The sequence below is a fragment of the Phaethon aethereus genome (assembly GCF_964289735.1).
Source record: "Phaethon aethereus genome assembly, chromosome: 1".
In the NCBI taxonomy this organism is placed as follows: Eukaryota; Metazoa; Chordata; class Aves; order Phaethontiformes; family Phaethontidae; genus Phaethon; species Phaethon aethereus.
In genome coordinates, this window is record NC_138575.1 from 170,324,007 (window position 1) to 170,342,174 (window position 18,168).

The following is an 18,168-nucleotide window of genomic DNA, read 5'->3' on the forward strand; positions in this document are numbered from 1 at the left end:
ATTTCTGTGCTGCAGTGCTGAACACTGCAATGCCAAACTTGGGAAGCAGAAGCCTGGATTGAAATCCCAGTCCCCAAGTCAGGCAACCAACCATCTCACATACTGCACTGGGAAAGGCAGAAATCAGGCCTTCACATCAGGATCGAGAGCATTGATGATGCAGCTTGGAGGACATTTCAGTGAAATACTGCAGTGGAATCTCAGTTCACAATCTGGGGTCAGGGCGGCAGCAAAACCACCTCTCTCCATCTGGGCTCCACAATTTGAAATTCTCCCCTGAAAACAGATAACCCACTTCTGTTGTAACAAACTTTTAAAGTAAGTATGTGTGAGTGTGTGTATGTGAGTGTTGGGATGAGAGGAATAAAAGGAGGTGGATGACTCAGCTCCCTATCTCCCTCCTACCAACAGCATAGTGGGCAGAATATACTTTCCCAGTGGAGACACAGGGTCAATTCACTGTTAAGTTGGAAGGGGCTTAAGTCTGTCCCTTAACCTCCCTACAGTACCCTTTTCATTTGAAAACATGCCACTCCAGAAGACTATGCTGGAGATTATAAACTGTGGGGGGTGGAGGAGTGGTGGTGGTGCCAGGTGTGTGAAAGGAACAGAGAAAGGAAGATAAAATGTCTGTGTGAATTCAGTCCTTCACCAAACAGCTATGCTGGACAGTTTCACCAGTAAGAAAAGTAGTTCTGGGGCTCAGTCCTGTCATAAGAACTGCTCAGGTATTCTAATGATTTTAATGCAAGCAATCACAGTGGAAACTGGGTCAGAAACTCAGATCAATATATACAGTTTAAATAAGAAATTCTGGTCAGGACCTTCACCTCGCCTATTCACTAAATTCACCTCTTGCTTCCACATCATTAGAATTTCAAAGTGAAATGCCTATATGGCTTTTATGGCAGACTACACTCAGGCTGGGTGCACAATCTGTCTGCCTTTGTGACTTTTATTCACTTTTCTGATGCCTAGTATTTAAAGCTTTTAAGACTTACCTGTGATCTATTTGGACCAATGTTTCCAACACAAAATTATTGCAAGGTCTGATGAATACGTATACTGGAGAAAGAATATCTCGGGGTTTTGCTACCGGCTCCATAGTCTAAACGTCTGTGTGAAATCTATTAGGTCAAGCTCAGTCTCATATGAAAGCACAATGCAAACAAGTCCTCCCAGGGCTCTGCACATCCTGGTGGGTGCAGTAAGCAACAGCCTATAATCTCATGCTCCCCCACCGCCTTTCTGTGGTTCAAAGGTTCTCAAAATTATTTTCCTTGTAAAGTAGAACAGCTGCAGCAAGAGGGCTGGTAGCCTGGTTGTTGAGGGTATGAGCCAAGAAAGAGAAACATGTAGGCTGGCTCTTACACTGCAAAGGATAGAGAATTTTTGTAGAGAATTTTTATTTTCTCATCCTGAGCCAGTCTCCTACCCACTAGATAGAAGTAGGCAAACCACTTTAACTTTTTTTTTTTTTTAATCATCATCATCCACCACTGCATCATTTTGCAAAGCTCCATCTGGTGAACAGGGAGATTTGGAACATGCTCACATGTCACAGCCCTCAGGAAAATGAGAAAGAAAAGTATCTAGTTTCAGAAACCTTGTTAAGCCTAGATGGAATTTAGGTAGAAATCCAGTAGTTCTGTGCAGACTGGCCTGTGAAACATACTGAGATAGAAAATTCTGGGAGGAGATCCTTGTAGTAGTTTAACCATGCCTACCCTTAGTTAGCACTGGATAATCTGAACCAGTTTAAAGTCATTGTATACGTCAGGAAGCATAGTTTCTGCAGGAGTTACATCAACATTTAGAGGCACCTATGTTAACTTTCACTCCCAGTATAGCCAAAGCCTTCATAAAGCCATAATTTCAAATGAAATAATGATCCTATGACTTTTCTATTTGCTGAGTCCATCATAATTCGTAGTGCATATACACACACATATGCATATGTATATATATGTGTGTGTGCATGTATACACACAGGGAGCAGTATGTCTACAGTGTAGGATTTCTTCATTGTGATTATATCTCCCATAGAAATAATGAAGATAATTTTACAGAACATAGCACAAGTATTGCAAGAAGGATATCTACAGCAATAAATTTTTGTTCTGTAGAACCTTTGCAAATGCTCTGAGTTCTGCTTTGCAAGATCTACAATGTCAGATGAGGTAACTCGTTTTTTAACATGTTCCAATATAGCACAAATACAGCCTTAACTAGTGTTACTTGCATAGTCATAGCAACAGGGACGTAGAACATTTCCAAGTGGAAAAATGTAAAAGTGTCCGAGTACCTTTTCCTATTTCAAGGCATTTTCCATATTAAGAGTAACGCCATTCCTATTCAAAAGACAACTGTGATGCCCAAGCCAATTTGCTTGTGTTTGGTTAAATATGGGTCTTTACTCGCAGAAGAAAGGTACAAGTAGGAAGCTGATTGTCTCAGGCTTCTAGAAGTTGCAGAGGCAAACAGGAAGTACAATATATCAGATAAGAAAAAGAGTCAAGGAAAACAGACTTGGGTGCTCTTTCTCCTGTGTGATCTACTGGATAATTTGGAGGGCCTAATGCAAGCTCTGGTTATTCAACCTTTGTACAGATTATAAACTGTGATGCGTATGCTGAATTTTAAAGACCCAGATTCATTGACACTTCAGTGCTGCATGATCTCTCACTTTACCACACTCTCTAAATAAGAGAGTAAAAAATTTCAGTCAGAGAGGTCCTGATTAACCCGATCTAGGAGTAGGTATTTCTTAAAACACTTAGAGACAGGCTTCTTCTCCTAAGATACGTGTTTCCAAACTTAACTCAAGCAGATGAGGAAATCTAGAAATTTAGGATTATGGCACGGAGTAATGATAGATTAATTTTCTGGCCCTGACACACCTTTCCTGTGTACCTTGACTTACAGAACCAAAACTTCAGATCTCAAATCTAAAATGGATGATGCCTCTTTCCTTCCTCTCCGACTTGTCTTCTGGATGCTAATCTTTGCATGGAAGATGCTTAGTCAATAAGTATATCATATATATGAGACATACATGTCTCAATATAGTTCCAAAGTATACAGCTGAAAACACAACGGGTTCCTTTCCTAAATACTCTTTTGGAAGTTACATAGCACCCATAAACACTCTTACATCTTCTAGCAGATTTTTCCCTTTTTTTTTTTATTTTCCACTTTGAAATTCTGGGGCCACAGATGACTCCCACTAGTTCCCACTTCTTAGCAGATCCCTGGAAGAAGCAGGCAATTTGTCCTTCATGCTTTGACAACAGGTCATTGTCTCCTTCCTCTTATTTGATTCACAGTTATTTATTCAATATCTTGTCAATGTTCAGGTCCTCTGGTTGCATTTTGATTGTTTTTATGGTGCCTGAGCAATTTTAATAACACAAAGGTAAAGATGCTCAGAAGCTTTATTCTAAGGCTGGAGTAGAGCAAGCTCTTTAGTCCTCCTGCCCCACATCCCAGTGAGCATTCACCAGGCTCCAGATTTTCAACCTGTCCTCCTCAAGCCTTTACACTGACACCCAGTGACTGGGTCCCCTGCCCTGGCCCCTCCCCAATCCTTGCCCCTTCCCCTGACTCTCCCGCCTCCCTCCACGGAGTTTCCTGGGGGCTTCCCTGCCTCCGGCTCCCCTTGCACTTCGAGGCTGCAATTGTTGACCCACGGAAGGATCCAGCCAGCCTAGCACCGCCCCACCCACCGCCCGACATCACCGAGAGACAAAGTCAAAGAAACCGTCAGGAGAAATGAATTAATGTGCCTCAACGTGGCGCCAAGTTTCCTTTCTCTCTTTTTTTCCCTAATGAAACCAGTAACATATTTCTTGTGGTGCTTTCTGTCTCAGTGGCATTTTATCTCTTTTGGCCCGTTTGTAATTTATGGGGCAGGCTTTTTCAGGGCCAGGGTTTCTCTCTTTTTGTCTGTTTTCTTCCCTCCTCTTGTCCCGTTTCCTCCCTCCGCACCCCCCTCCCTCTGTAGTCCCTGCCCACCATAACGAACCGAAAGGCCAAATCTTCATCCTGGGGACCCGAAATGGCCACGACAACTGTTGTAACTTGTCTGTGGTCTAATCACATTAATTTGATAAGATCATGGTCGGCAGGATGTCTAATTTACTTGCAAGCGGCAGCCAGGGAAGAGCTTTGACCAAATTAGCATACCGCCGGGACCAGGAGGTGCAGGCTCCATATGGCTTCCTGGCTTTCCCTATAAATAACCCTCCCCCAGCACACCCCCGCGCTTATATCCCCCCCTACCAGTATGCCGCAAAGTTCACCAGCGGCGCCGGACGGGAGAGGTGCAGGCACGGGCTGCAGGAGGCACCCGGCGGCCGTGCTGCCTCTCCCGCCCCATCCTCCTCCTCCTTCTCCTCCCCCTCAGCGCGATTTGACAAGGCAGGGGGAAACGCGGGTTTCCACTTGCACCACCAGAGGTGCAACTGGTTCTTCGGTCGTAGGCATCTGAAACCCGTCCAAATTATGCAGAAACTTTTGTATGCTCGGCTCCTTTATTTAAGGCCAGGCACCGATTTTTCCGCTGTGTAATCGCTTTTGTCAGAAGGGTGGGAGCTGGAAAGGGTGGCGGGGGGTGGGGCGGAGGAGGGGGTCGAGAGAAGCAGGCGTTTTATTTCCATAGAGAGGCTATTAGGAGCATCCCTAGAGAAATATCTGTGCATGTACATACGTGCATCTCTAGATTGTTATATACAGAGAAGAATGTCAAGATGCACAACTGTCAGTTTCAGCCCTCTCCTCCCCTCCTTAAGGGAGACATTATACTCTGTGGGAACAGGTAGCGTGAATTGCTAACAGTGTAGCAATCGCCTCCTCCTTACCTCCCTCCCCCTTCTTCTCTGTAGTCATCTAAATTATAAAAAAAATATATAATGCAATAACCCATGGTTCAACATTGCATAGAGAACGCCAGCAAGAGACCAAATCCAACATGAAACACTATAGACTGCAGGGGAGGAAGAAATGCATTTAAAGCAACGATAAAAAAAAAATGGCGTGCAGAATAATTACCTCAAATTGCTATTCGCTTGACACCCTGACATTAACTGTTCAAGCCATTGGGAAATACAATAAGACGAACGCACCTTCCTCGCCTGCTTGTGCAGGTGTGAGTGTGTGTGTGGATGGGGGCAATAAGGAACTGGTCGGGAGGAGGGGAATGCTAAACTTTCCATCTTAAAAGAAAAGAAATAAATGCAAGATTCCATTTAGGAGAAAGCATCTAAATAGATGGACAGCTTTTAATGCCAACGTTTTTAACGCTTGCCCTGTACGTGAATCGATTTTTTTTTTTTCTCCAGCATTCCCTCAGCAGATGGATTTTTGCCACTGCAGCTCAGCAGAGGGTGTCAGATCTTTCAGAGTGCACCAGGTTGAAACGAGCAGAGCCTCTTAGCAACTCTCCCTCTGCGTGCATGTGAGTGTGTGCGAACGTGCGACTCGGCAGCAGCGGAAGAAAAAGGAAAGAAGAGCGAGCGAGCGAGGAGGGGAGGCAGCGCGGCCGGCAGGGCGAGGCGCGGCGCGGGCGGGCGGACGGGCGGGCGGCCCCGGCTCCGCGGCAGGCTCCGGCCGCCGGCAGGCATGGGCAGCCGCGCAACGCGGCGGGGGCGGGCGCCGGGCAGCGCCGGCGGCTCGGCGGGCAGCGCCTAGGCTGGGGAGCGTTTTCAGCACCGGGGCGCTGGACAGCGCCCGGCGGGCGGCAGGCAGCCAGGAGCGCGGCTCCGCGGCCGCGCGGCAAGGTCAGCCAGGCGCGGAGCCGCGCAGAAGCGGCCGCCTCCGCGGCCAGCGCCGCGCTCTCCGCCTGCGCCTCCCTAACATGCGGCGGCGGCCGGTGGCCAGCAGCACCGTTCCCGTGCCGGTGAGCAAGCCCGGCCGGCAGACCTCCACTTAGCTGCCCGGGAGGCGTCAGGGAGGGGGATCGCGAAGGGGTTTTTTTTTACCTTCTACTTTTTTTTTTTCTTTTTTTCTTTTTTTCTTTTTTTTTCCCGTGCCTTGCAGTACGTGCCTGGATAGTTTGTGGATATAATTATTCACTGGTATCTGGGCTGTTGCGGTTGTACGTGGCGGGGGGAGAGAGGGAGAGAGGAGAAAAGAAAGAGCCCCCCCCGTCTGCCGACCCTCCATGCTCCCCCTCCCCACATTTTTTTTTTTTCTCTCCCTTTGGTGGTGGTTCGGACATTTCATGTATTGAATGAACTGGAATTGCTTTCCGTGTAAGGAGGATGGTTACTGTTACTTTGTGATGAGATCGGGAATGAATTGCTCGGTTTAAAAATGCTGCTTTGGATTCTGTTGCTGGAGACGTCTCTTTGTTTTGCTGCTGGAAACGTTACAGGGGACGTTTGCAAAGAGAAGATCTGTGCCTGCAACGAGATAGAAGGGGATTTGCACGTAGACTGTGAGAAAAAGGGATTTACCAGCCTGCAACATTTCACCGCCCCAACTTCCCAGTTTTACCATTTATTCCTGCATGGCAATTCCCTGACTCGACTTTTCCCTAATGAGTTTGCTAACTTTTACAATGCAGTCAGTTTGCACATGGAAAACAACGGTTTGCATGAGATTGTTCCTGGGGCTTTCCTTGGGCTGCAGCTGGTGAAACGCTTGCACATAAACAACAACAAGATCAAATCGTTCAGGAAGCAGACTTTCCTGGGGCTGGACGATCTGGAATATCTCCAGGCAGATTTTAATCTATTGCGGGATATTGACCCGGGAGCATTTAGGGACTTAAACAAGCTAGAGGTGCTGATTTTAAATGACAATCTCATCAGCACCTTGCCCCCCAACGTGTTTCAGTATGTGCCGATCACCCACCTTGACCTCCGGGGAAACCGTCTTAAAACCTTGCCTTATGAGGAGGTCCTGGAGCAGATCCCAGGCATTGCTGAAATCCTGCTAGAGGATAACCCCTGGGACTGCACTTGCGATCTGCTGTCGTTGAAGGAATGGCTGGAAAACATACCCAAAAATGCTTTGATCGGCAGAGTGATTTGTGAGGCTCCCACTAGGTTGCAGGGCAAAGATTTAAATGAGACCACAGAGCAAGAGCTGTGCAAAAAGAACAGAGTGGATTCTAGCCTAGCTGCTCCCCCTGCCGAAGAAGAAACCTGTGATCCTGGTCCCATTCCAACCCCCTTTAAAATACATGGCAAAGAAGACCCTGCCACGCCAGGATCTGGTCCAAACGGAGGTACAAAGATTCCCGTCAACTGGCAAATCAAGACCAGACCCACTGCTGCTGTGTCGACAGTTAGCGTGAAAAGCAAGCTACCAGCTACCGTGTCCTGTCCGCAGATCTGCAGCTGCGATCAGATCCCTGGCTCGGGTTTAAAGGTTAATTGCAATGACAGGAATGTGAGCAGCTTGGTGGATTTGAAGCCCAAACCATCCAATGTGCAGGAGCTGTTTCTGAGAGACAACAAAATACACACCATCAGGAAATCCCACTTTCTGGATTACCGGAAACTTAATTTACTCGATCTGGGCAACAACAACATCGCCACCGTCGAGAACAACACCTTCAAAAACCTCTTTGATCTACGATGGCTCTATATGGATAGCAACTACTTAGACACGCTGTCCCGGGAGAAGTTTGCCGGGCTGCAAAACCTGGAGTATCTGAATGTGGAGTTTAATGGGATCCAGCTGATCATGCCCGGCACTTTCAATGCGATGCCCAAACTGAGAGTCCTCATCCTCAACAACAACCTGCTGAGGTCTCTCCCAGTAGACGTGTTCGCTGGGGTCTCACTTTCCAAGCTGAGCATACACAATAATTATTTCATGTACCTCCCGGTGGCAGGGGTGCTGGACCAACTCACCTCCATCACCCAGATCGATCTGCACGGCAACCCGTGGGACTGTACTTGCCCTATCGTGCCTTTCAAACAGTGGGCGGAGATGCTGCGCCCCAAGGTGATTATGAGCGACCTGAGGTGCGAGTCCCCTGAAGATTTCTTCAAGGAGGATTTCGAGTCTCTCTCCAACGACGTGATTTGCCCTCAGTTAAAAATCTCGCCGACATTAACTTCTACTAACAAAAACAGCACCGGGTTGACAGAGACAGGTACTCACTCCAACTCCTACTTGGAGACCAGCCGGGTCTCTATTTCGGTGCTGGTGCCAGGGCTCCTGCTGGTTTTTGTGACCTCTGCCTTCACGGTAGTTGGCATGCTGGTGTTCATCCTGAGAAACAGAAAGCGGTCCAAGAGGAGGGACGCCAATTCCTCTGCATCCGAAATCAACTCCTTGCAGACGGTCTGCGACTCGTCCTACTGGCACAACGGGCCCTACAGCACCGACGGGGCCCACAGGGTTTACGATTGCGGCTCCCACTCTTTGTCGGACTGAGGCGGCGGGTGGGGCAGGGGCGGCCGTCACCCAGGACCGGCCCTTCGCTCTCCGGCTGGTGGGGCGGCAAACGACGGCCGGAGACGGCTCTGCACCTCGGCTGTCTTTTGTGAGAAACAAAACACACACACGCACGCACGCACTCCCCCCTCACGAACCCCGTGCGAGCACCGAGGCCCGGTGCGCGGTGGGGGAAGCTCGGCGCCGGGGCGCATCCCCGCAGCTCAGCGCAGCCCGGCGCGGCGGGCGCATCCCCCGCCCGTGCGCGGCCGGGGCCGGAAAAGACAAGCGAGGACCCGCTTCCTTCGGCTCCGGCAAGGCGAAACACGGCTCCTGGTTTTGTTGGGCTTTTGTTCTATTGTGTTGGGGTTTGTTTTGCTTTTTGCCCTCTTCCCTTGTGGACCGACCCCTCTACGAGAGGCCGGGAAGAGGAGGGGGGCGGAGGAAAGGCTGGTGTCGGCCTCCTCCTGACAGCAGAACAGGAGTGGAAAGTTGCACGAAGGCATGAATGTAATGTATATAAATGACTCCGACTCCTAAAAAACAGACAAAAAAAAAAAAAAAAGTGCTGCATGGCTCGCATGGATACAACGCTCCCCAGGGACGCTCCAGCCCACGACTGGAAGCAGCGTCTAGTTCACACCATCATCCCTCGTACCTGATAAGTCCCTTCGTATCAAACCTTCTATATACGAAATACAGTATAATAATAAAAAGTGCCATTTCGCCATTTTTGTGTGATCAATAGGCAGTAGAGATCGTACTTTTACCGTGGAAAAAATTGTAAAGGTTTTATTTAAGACATAGTTGCATGAATATTCTCATTGGATTTTTTTTTTTTTTTTTTTTTTTTTTTTTGAGGCGGGAATTACATTGCTGGGAGAGATTTGCTTTGTTGATGGTGGGTTGTGTTTCGTTTTTCGGGGAGGGGAGGCTTCGCTTTTGTTTTCTCTCTCTTCTTTTTCAATATACATATTCAGTATTGCCTTTCCATCTGAATGTAAAAATTAGTACCCTTGATTTCTATTATGGTACCAGTGTAAACATACAAGAAAAAAATCCAAGGCAGTTAAGCATGACCAATTAATGTCACTCTAGTGCTTAGGCTGCAAAGTTTAACGGTAGAAAATTCTGTGCTGTTGTAAATCTTACTATAACTTGAGGAAACCAGAACTGAGGAAACAAGTGAAACTTACTAATTCTATTCGAGGATTTTATAATGGCATATTTTTTCAGTATTAAAGTGAAAATGTTTTCAACTACGGGTCCTTACCATTTTTCCAGCATCAGTCCCTGCAAGTGGGTTATTTGGATTTAGAGGACAGAGCCTCCTTTCAGTGATCTCTGTGTGTGTGTGTGTCTCTCCCTCTTTCTGCCTTTCCCTCCCTCCCTCCCTCCCTCTCTCTCTCATTCATTCGCACGCAGAGGCACAAGCACCCTTCCCTCACCCCTTCCCCAATTTAAATAACACACAGAAGTTTCCTGCCTCCTCCCCTCTCCCTCGCCTCCTTTTTTTTTTTTTTTTCTATAATGCGGCAGTGAATCCCTTTATTAATACCGTGAATCTCTCGCTGCTGCCACCGCTGCCGCCGCCTCTGCTGCACACACTGCAGATATATTAGGGATGTTAGTGGGAATTTGATTTAATTGACTCTGCCTAGCTCGGTCTCATTAAGCCGGAGCCAGATTTCACCGGTCAGCATTTCAGGCCCGTAGGCAGCCTGCCGGGCTGCCGGCGAGGCGGGGCTGCTGCGGGCTGCTGGGCTCCAGCAGCTGCTGCAAGTGGGAAAACTAATTAGCGAAGGGACTTTCCCATCCCTGCTCTGGGTAGCTGCACACTTTGATATTAAATGCTGAAAAAAACCAAGGCCCAGTGCTGCAGCTGGACTTCAGGCAGCTCGCATTTGATCCCGTTCCTGTAAGTGAAAGTGCCCCTAAACTCAGTAAAACCTGTAAAGGCGAAAGCCCCTGCAAATCACTTGTAACTCACAGCTCAAGTCCCAGTGGAGATATGGAGAATTTCAGTCACGTTGCTTCTGGCTTTCTCCAGGCAGAGAATCCTTTTAAAGAGTAAAACACCGTAAGGGACTTGCTAAACTTCAAATACTGATTCAGTTTGCTTTATAGAAAATGCCCACCTTTGGGATACACGAGGAGGAAACAGACACACATAGATACACATTGCAATAGATACACTCGTGAAAATGAGGCAGAAGCCTGATCCCGGGTGTTCATGAAGTATTAAACGTGGGGAATAGATCCTTCCTCCAGAATCCTTTATCGTTGTGGAAAGGTCTGCAGTCTCCTAGAAAATACCTTGAAGTTCGGTTGTGTAGCTCTGAAAACGGGATGTCCTGCTTAACTGAACAAATCTTTCCTATTTCCAGGGCCCTTCTTTATTCCCCCTTGATTCTTTGTTAGACTGATTGTTCTGCTAGGACATTCTGTGTAAGACAAAGTGATGGCAGTAGAGGTACTAGTTTGCCATTGTGCACTGTCCAATCTACCGGATTGAGAAGAAAAAGAAAATGCATTTACATGTGAGCAAATATTTCTGTCCCCAGGAGGCCATCAACTTCAGCTTAGGCATAGTAAAAAAAAAAAAAAAAAAAAAAAGCCAGTGCACCCCTAGTTGACTATCTAAGTCTTGCTGCCTTCTCCACCATATTGTGGTGATAAAATTGAAGAACTGAGCATTATGAATACATCTCATGCTAAAAAATCATATATTACAAGCACTGTTACGGAAGTGAAGATAAAAGAGTAAATTAAAGATGTCAAATCACTGACTGAGACCAGACATGCACGCATTCCAGACAATATAATGCTAAATATATGTAATTTTGATTTGTCATTATTGAGAATAGCATAAACTTGTAACTTTGCTTATTTATTTTCCTTAAAGTGCTAGTTCATTGTCATACTTAAATAGAGATGTCAGTTCGATTGAAGTGTTAGGGATAGGCATTTATCATCCTGTTTCTAGACTGGGGGGAAATAACAAAATGATCCTTTCTCTTTCTATATTATTCTCTGATTTTAACATTCACACGATTCTTTCTTCCATCTTGCAGACACTAGCCCTTAAGAAACATAGATCACCTAACTCTCTGACATGATATAATAATTACCAGGCTTTGAGTTACGATGTTATTTGCATGTTTAGCACTTCCAAGGTTATTTTTATGGAAACAAAACACTCAACCAAAGAAAAAAGAGAAAGAAAGAGGATTATTGTAGGAGAGTGAAGTGCAAATATGGTAAATATGCTTAGCTGTACAGTATTAACAACAATAACAAAAAATTAAATGTTTTATTTATTTTGATAAAGCCTAACTGTTGTGATAATAATTCTAATATTCAAAGCCTATATAATATCCATGTTAGGTCAAAACATGTGCATTTTTTTCTGCTAACTTAAGAAGAATCTCGTCATTTCAGGCATAACATATCACATTAAGTTACTTCTTATCGCTGCTTAATCATCACAGTAAAGAGATATCTGTTGTTTCAGAAAGGACAGACAGAAAAGGAACAAATATCTTGTTTACCTAGTTTAAAAAAAAAAAGTTTTATTTTTTTGTGCAAACACTTCAACTAAGAATAGCTAGGAATTAAACTGTTGCCATAGAAATATGTGCCTGTATGTTGTCCCAAATATGGGTTCTTCACCTGGTGTGCAGAGAGCCAAAAAACACACAGAGTCGAGATATTTGCTTTTATTCCAAATCTGCGCAGAGTTGGGTGCTAGGTGGTAGGTCCACAACACCAGCACGCCTGGATTCATACACGGAAAATATTTATACATTCTGAGCAACAGTTATCAGTATTTTTGCAAGTTGCCTCAGTCACCCTTGTTCCCGTTGGTTCCCGCAAGCCTCGTCTCCACTTAAAGTGACAGAGTCCTTCTTTTTACTGCGCATGCTCAGTGAGGAAGGGGCATCTCTGAATAGGGGTCTTTCCCTACCCGAGGGCGGGATTCCAGTATGTAAATTATGTGTTAATTAGATGTTAATTAGGTCAGTTCACTCAAAGTTCACTACTTGCCTTTGTGTAGCCTTTGTGGTTATCTTGTTCCTTCCATCGAGGTTGCGCCTTGTTAACTGCTTACAGAGACTAAACAATACCCCCCCCCGGGCTTCATTCCTCACATACCTTCAACATGTATGCATGGCAGCCTCTTGCGCATCATTGCAGAAGATTGAATGGAACTTTAGGAACATCCTGATAAAATTTTAAATTAATACCCATAGGTCATATGTATCGTTTAGAACAGAAGTGTACTGTTGGAACTGCACAGGAATGGGTTATTATACTGCTTTACTAAATTTATTTGTTATGCCAAGCTATTTTATAACTTTAGTGTAGTTGCATTGAAAATGCACTCTTTCAGATCTTCTTGCAGGTGATGTAACCTTTTTTTTCTTTTTATTTTTTAATGAGAGTGAGGTCAGATTTTGTTAGATGGAGAAGAAAAGGCTTTATGTACTAGTCTTTACTCAGGTAGAACAGCCATTAACTACAGAAGGTGAACATTTCACGCTTTCTTAAGCTGGTGGCAAAACTCATTAGAGTGAAAGTTAGGGCAGCAAGAAGCTGCAAAATGTTCCTCCTTCCCACCAGAATAATCTCTAGTTTCCATTACCCATTAAAAGTTTTGTAGGTCTCCAAAAATAGGAGAGCCTCCCTAAGACAAGTAGCTCTTAGTAAAGGGGTAACCTCTTCCTCTTTGTATTTTTGTCAGTGGGTTGTTCAGTCGCAAAACAAAGCAGGACTTTGTTCCAGAGTTTAGTGTAATTGTTTATACTATTTGGATCAGTCAGAGTGGGTTTGGCCACATTTGTGTTCACGTATAATTGAAAGTGAACATTCTTAGATGATTATGGACTTCAAGAGGTAGATCCTTTTCTATTTAGATTTTTTTCCATAGATATATACATGAAGTAGGACAATTTCTGTGGCTGAATCTTATTCATTCCATCTGTTTGTGCAGTTCAAATTTACGGGAATTCTTTGTGATTTCTGGTACAGAATTTTCCAGACAATGGGCAGGACTTTTGAGCTTGTTGATGCATAAGCACCCTTTTTTGGTATTTAAGAACAAGTCAGAAAGTGAAGAATTGATGGTTTGTGTTGGTAAGTTATGGTTGCCCTAAGATCACTCAGGTATTTGTATAATCTTTTTAAAATGTATAATTTATAATCTGTTTAAACTGTATTAAGAGTATGGACACGGCCAAGCAAAATCACAAGAATATTTTTATTGTCCTCAGTTTTTCCCAGGCGGAGCAATATTATCACTAGAAAAAATGTGGACTATAAAATGTTGGAAGTATTGTGTTATATTATGTTATATTCATTATGATTATGTTTAGCAATGGTACCTTAATGGGTTAACTTGTAAGAGAAGATGATATTCAACATAATTGTCTGAGAGCTTCATAAACTTCTATGATATTATCTTATAGGTGGAGAAATATAAATGAGATCCATCAGTATTTCTTCTCCAAGATTAATTACCAGGTCAATTGACATATTGTCATGCTGAATGGTTTCATTTACCAGCTAAAGTTTCTGAATCAATTCCTGTGCATACTTCTTAAATACATTCTTCAGTTGTGTGAGAAAGGAACAAAATCAGCAGAAATTCCCCTGAAGGAAATAACAGTCTCCTGCATCAGGCACTTGAAGCTAAGACTGAAAATTCATAGAAGAGGAAAAAATGGACAGAAATAGCCCATTGAAGAAGATGCTGAGTTGACTCTAAGTGAATGACTGCTTTGGGTGCCATTGTTTTAGTTGTATCCGTGGCACAAACTGTTCTAGCATTTGCCCCGTAGAAATATCAGTGCCGTCAGAACTCTTTCTCCATCCTTCTCCCTTTCCAGGAGATAGTAAGACCGATCTCTCTCAGAGAGTTTCTAACTAAGCCAGTGGAACAAATTCTGTTAGCTATTAATGACTTTTATTGATACCATCACTGTTCAGACAGACCCCTCAAGCTTTGGTCTCAAAGCATGTCTAAGCATGGGCTATCATGCTTGATTTGTGTCACCTTATCATTCCAGAATCAACAGCAACTCTTTTGCAAGTGGGACGTTTAGCAAACAAGGTGCATTAAAATGTGACTTGAGGAAAACAAAAGAGTGGAAAGACAATGGTTCTATTTCCTTTAAATAAGAATTTAAATAGTAAAGGTGGGCTGTGAGGCCACAAAGAAAACTTTGGAGACCAGTGGAAAATGTAATGCAGAACAGCTATAAAGAAATTAAGAAGCAGTATAGTGTGGTGTTAAAAATTAGGGAATGTGACTCAATTTCTGGATTGTTATGTAACCTAGAGTGTAGGTGGCATTTGTCTCACTTGGCTTGATGGGCTTGAATGAACTGGCTTAGCACAAGCCAGTAGTGTCCTAAGAGGTGTCCTGGAGTATCTGAGATGCGTGCATGAGGCTGGTAGGTACAAAATAAGGACTAAGGCACTCTTGTATATTTCTGGAGTGGTAGCTGGAGCCTAGGTGGGATGCATTAGGTCATTTGAAATAGCAGTAGACACTCATGTAGGAACAACTGAATTGAACTCTGGATCTACACTGGGAGGATGGTAGCTTTGTTTACTTGGTCCACATAAGTAATTTAAATTACCTTGCTATCTGAGCTCTCTGCATTGTGCTGACAGAAAAGACTCAAGGCTTGGAGGACATATGGTCAGCTGGTGCCCAGGCAATGTACTTTAAGATACCATAAATGTCACTGCATGTCTATGAATGGGCAGAGGAGTCGAATCCTAAGTGTAGCTCAGTTATACACACCCGTACTGCAGAAAATTAAATGCACATGAGAACTAAATCAAACCCTTGAAATTATACAAAATAAATTATATCAAAGATGGTTAGTCAAGAAACGACAATTAATTTTTAAGGGACGACTGTTAATTTTTAGAGGCTATCAATTAGGTCAGATGTATCACACATGCTTTTCCATCTGGATTCCATTCTGGATTTCCAACTTGGATTTTATTTTTGTCTTTTCAAATTCTAGCTCTTTGACTTGGGGATTGTAACCTAATGGTTGCTTTTGGATGGGACTCCTATTTCAGCCGATGCCTTTAGAAATTGGTATAGTACATAATAACTATAATAGAAACATCATAAAGTAATAGAAGGCTCAGGAAACAAAAATGTAACAACAACAAAAAATCTGACAGTTATTGCTGCTACCATAACAGGAAATAACTGGTTCTTGGGTCAAGTTTGAAATATAAATGAGGAATACAATACTCCAGAATTGTAGTCATTATTGAAGTCATTAAGATGATCACAGTGAGAGATAAATGTTAGCAATGTATGAGAAAATACAGTGAAAAGTGTTTCAGAAAAAATCTGATTTATGAAAAGAAAGTGCCAAACTGTAAGTGGTTTTTCACCAGAGGATTGAAAAGGGAAAAATACAATTTAATTATGAATACACAGTAACAATTTATTCACATGAGGTATCTTAAAGGGAAGACAGATGGTAGGAAAGATTTAAGTGCCGGATGTAGAATATGTGGCTAGACCCCAGAGACTATTAGTTATATTGTAAGTGGAAGTATCAAGTTGCCCAGGATAAATATGGCACAACAAAGTTGGCAGTAGCGTGTCCCGGGCACTCTGCAAGCAATATGGACTTTTAGAGAGGTGTCAGAACTTAGATTGGGTACAAATGGAGAGAATGAAAGCATAAAAACAATATAAGATTTTTTCCACTGTTACAGTTTGGGAAGCAAATGTTTCAAAATTAATTACTGTGGTTATAAAGGTTATTTTATCAGGTGTCTTTATTGTGGAATTATCTCTATTTTAGTTAACTTGGTAAGAAAATATTGATAAACAGGATCTACTCAAAATACAAGCATAGTAGTAATTCTCTGTTATGAGGTGAAGATCATGGTAGTTGAAAAATAAGCATGTGAATGAAAAGATGATCCTTTTCTGGAAACATTCTTCAAAAAGCTAGGTTGATGGATACCTCTAAACAGCTGAAATAATAGAAACAATTTTCTAAATTTTTGGGTGCATTTTCACCGTTGCAATAACCTTAGTTCTCTATCAGAAATTATGTTCTTCCCTATGACATTATGTGTGGAAGAGAACAATAATGTCAATAGCAGTAAAAATAATGATGATACCTTTCATGTTTAAGGGTTTTCTGTTTTCTTATTTCCTATAGTAAATTAAGATGCATATATCCCATAGAGAGAAAAACAACCAAACCTAACTTCTCTCTCTCTGTGTCTTTTTTTTTCTTTTTCTTTTTTGTGCTTTAATATACATACTTTTGAATATAAGAACATGGTGCACAGACAGAATACAACAGTGTAAGAATGAACAAGAGGAATGCACTAAATACAGATGGTAGCCCCTGCAGATTTGCTGAAATTATTCAGGAAGACGAATTGCAGGTCTGAACGGCAGAGTGAAAGATGTTACCGGCTTTGGCTAAAGGTGCCCATGGGAACAGAGAGCACTTACGTTTTTGAAAGGTCTTTCTATGACTACGCTGCTATTAATGAAAGATGATCTTAACTAACTAAAATTTTAGTATAAGACAATAGTCCTCTGGAACTAAATAAATGAGAAGATATATTTAGGATAATGATTAGACTGTTGATTTGGGCTTTATAATAAGACAATATTAAAATTAAGCTGAGAAGGAAGTGGTTCTTGCTACAGATTCATAAATTGCTGTCTGCCCAAACTTATTAACTCAGTTGCAGACATGTGTATTAAATTAGGCCCACTGTGCTTTGAACAAATTCATAATATTCATAACTTCCAATCTGAATAATAAATGTAAGGATTCTTAGCCTCATTTTGTATTGTACCTGAGCATGTCCATTATGTTATATGGATGAAATTAGGAATGGAAGGAAATAAAAGTGAAGAAAAAACTTTGCTAATAAGGTTTAGAAATAGGTTGCACATTTTAAAGGATCAGTTCTGGCTACTAGTGCTACATCATTGGCCAGATAATGTTGCAATATGGATCATTTACATGGATTTTATCAGTGCAGTTGGTTATCGGAAAGCAATAATTTTCTGATTATGAAGCAACAAGCTAATGGTAAAGACATTTAGTAAAGAATGCTAAACTGAAGATAATTCCTATAGAAGGGTTTATAGTCCTGGTATTAGTGGAGCCTTAATCGTATCTGGCATGATAAAGAAAGCAAATGGAAATTATTAACATACATGTTTTATCAGAACTTTTTTTTTTTTTACTAAATTCCATCCATGGATAAGCTTCTGTAGTTTTCACTGAATTAACACTTTTTTCCAAATGTTAGGGCTTACTAAATTCAAAACCAATTATTCCTGTAGAAAGAAGAAAATCAGTTGCAAATCCTTCCTCTTTCTGGATTGATGAAGAATCAATCAATCTCTCATGAAGGACCAAATTGTCAAACAATCGTAGAAGAAAGAGAAAATTTAGAAAACATAATTGTGTGACATAGATCCTTCTGTACTGGATTGAGTGAACCATACCTGTTTGGGTGTCATGGGATCATCTATCCTGCTAAATTAATGAAACCATCACCTGAGTGAACTCAAACACTGGAGGTATAATATGTAATAGATAATCCATAGTGGAGAATCCCTACTGGATAACTGTTATATCATAATCTAAATGTTTTTTGGAGTTCTCCACTAGCTCTGTCCAAGACAAAATTCCTACAGAGGGGACTAGCCCTTGGCAATGTGAATATGAGCCAATTTGTACTTGGACTTTGAGACTA

The 18,168-nt window shown here is 42.8% G+C and overlaps 1 protein-coding gene across 1 annotated transcript; it reads left to right on the plus strand.

The window, feature by feature from the left end:
• Positions 1-5,471: 5,471 nt before the first annotated feature.
• Positions 5,472-8,391, plus strand: SLITRK1 (SLIT and NTRK like family member 1; the record flags this gene model as incomplete). Its single annotated transcript, XM_082006638.1, has 1 exon — positions 5,472-8,391. The coding sequence occupies exon 1, from the start codon at positions 6,313-6,315 to the stop codon at positions 8,389-8,391; it is 2,079 nt and encodes a 692-aa protein (XP_081862764.1). The 5' UTR covers positions 5,472-6,312.
• Positions 8,392-18,168: the final 9,777 nt, after the last annotated feature.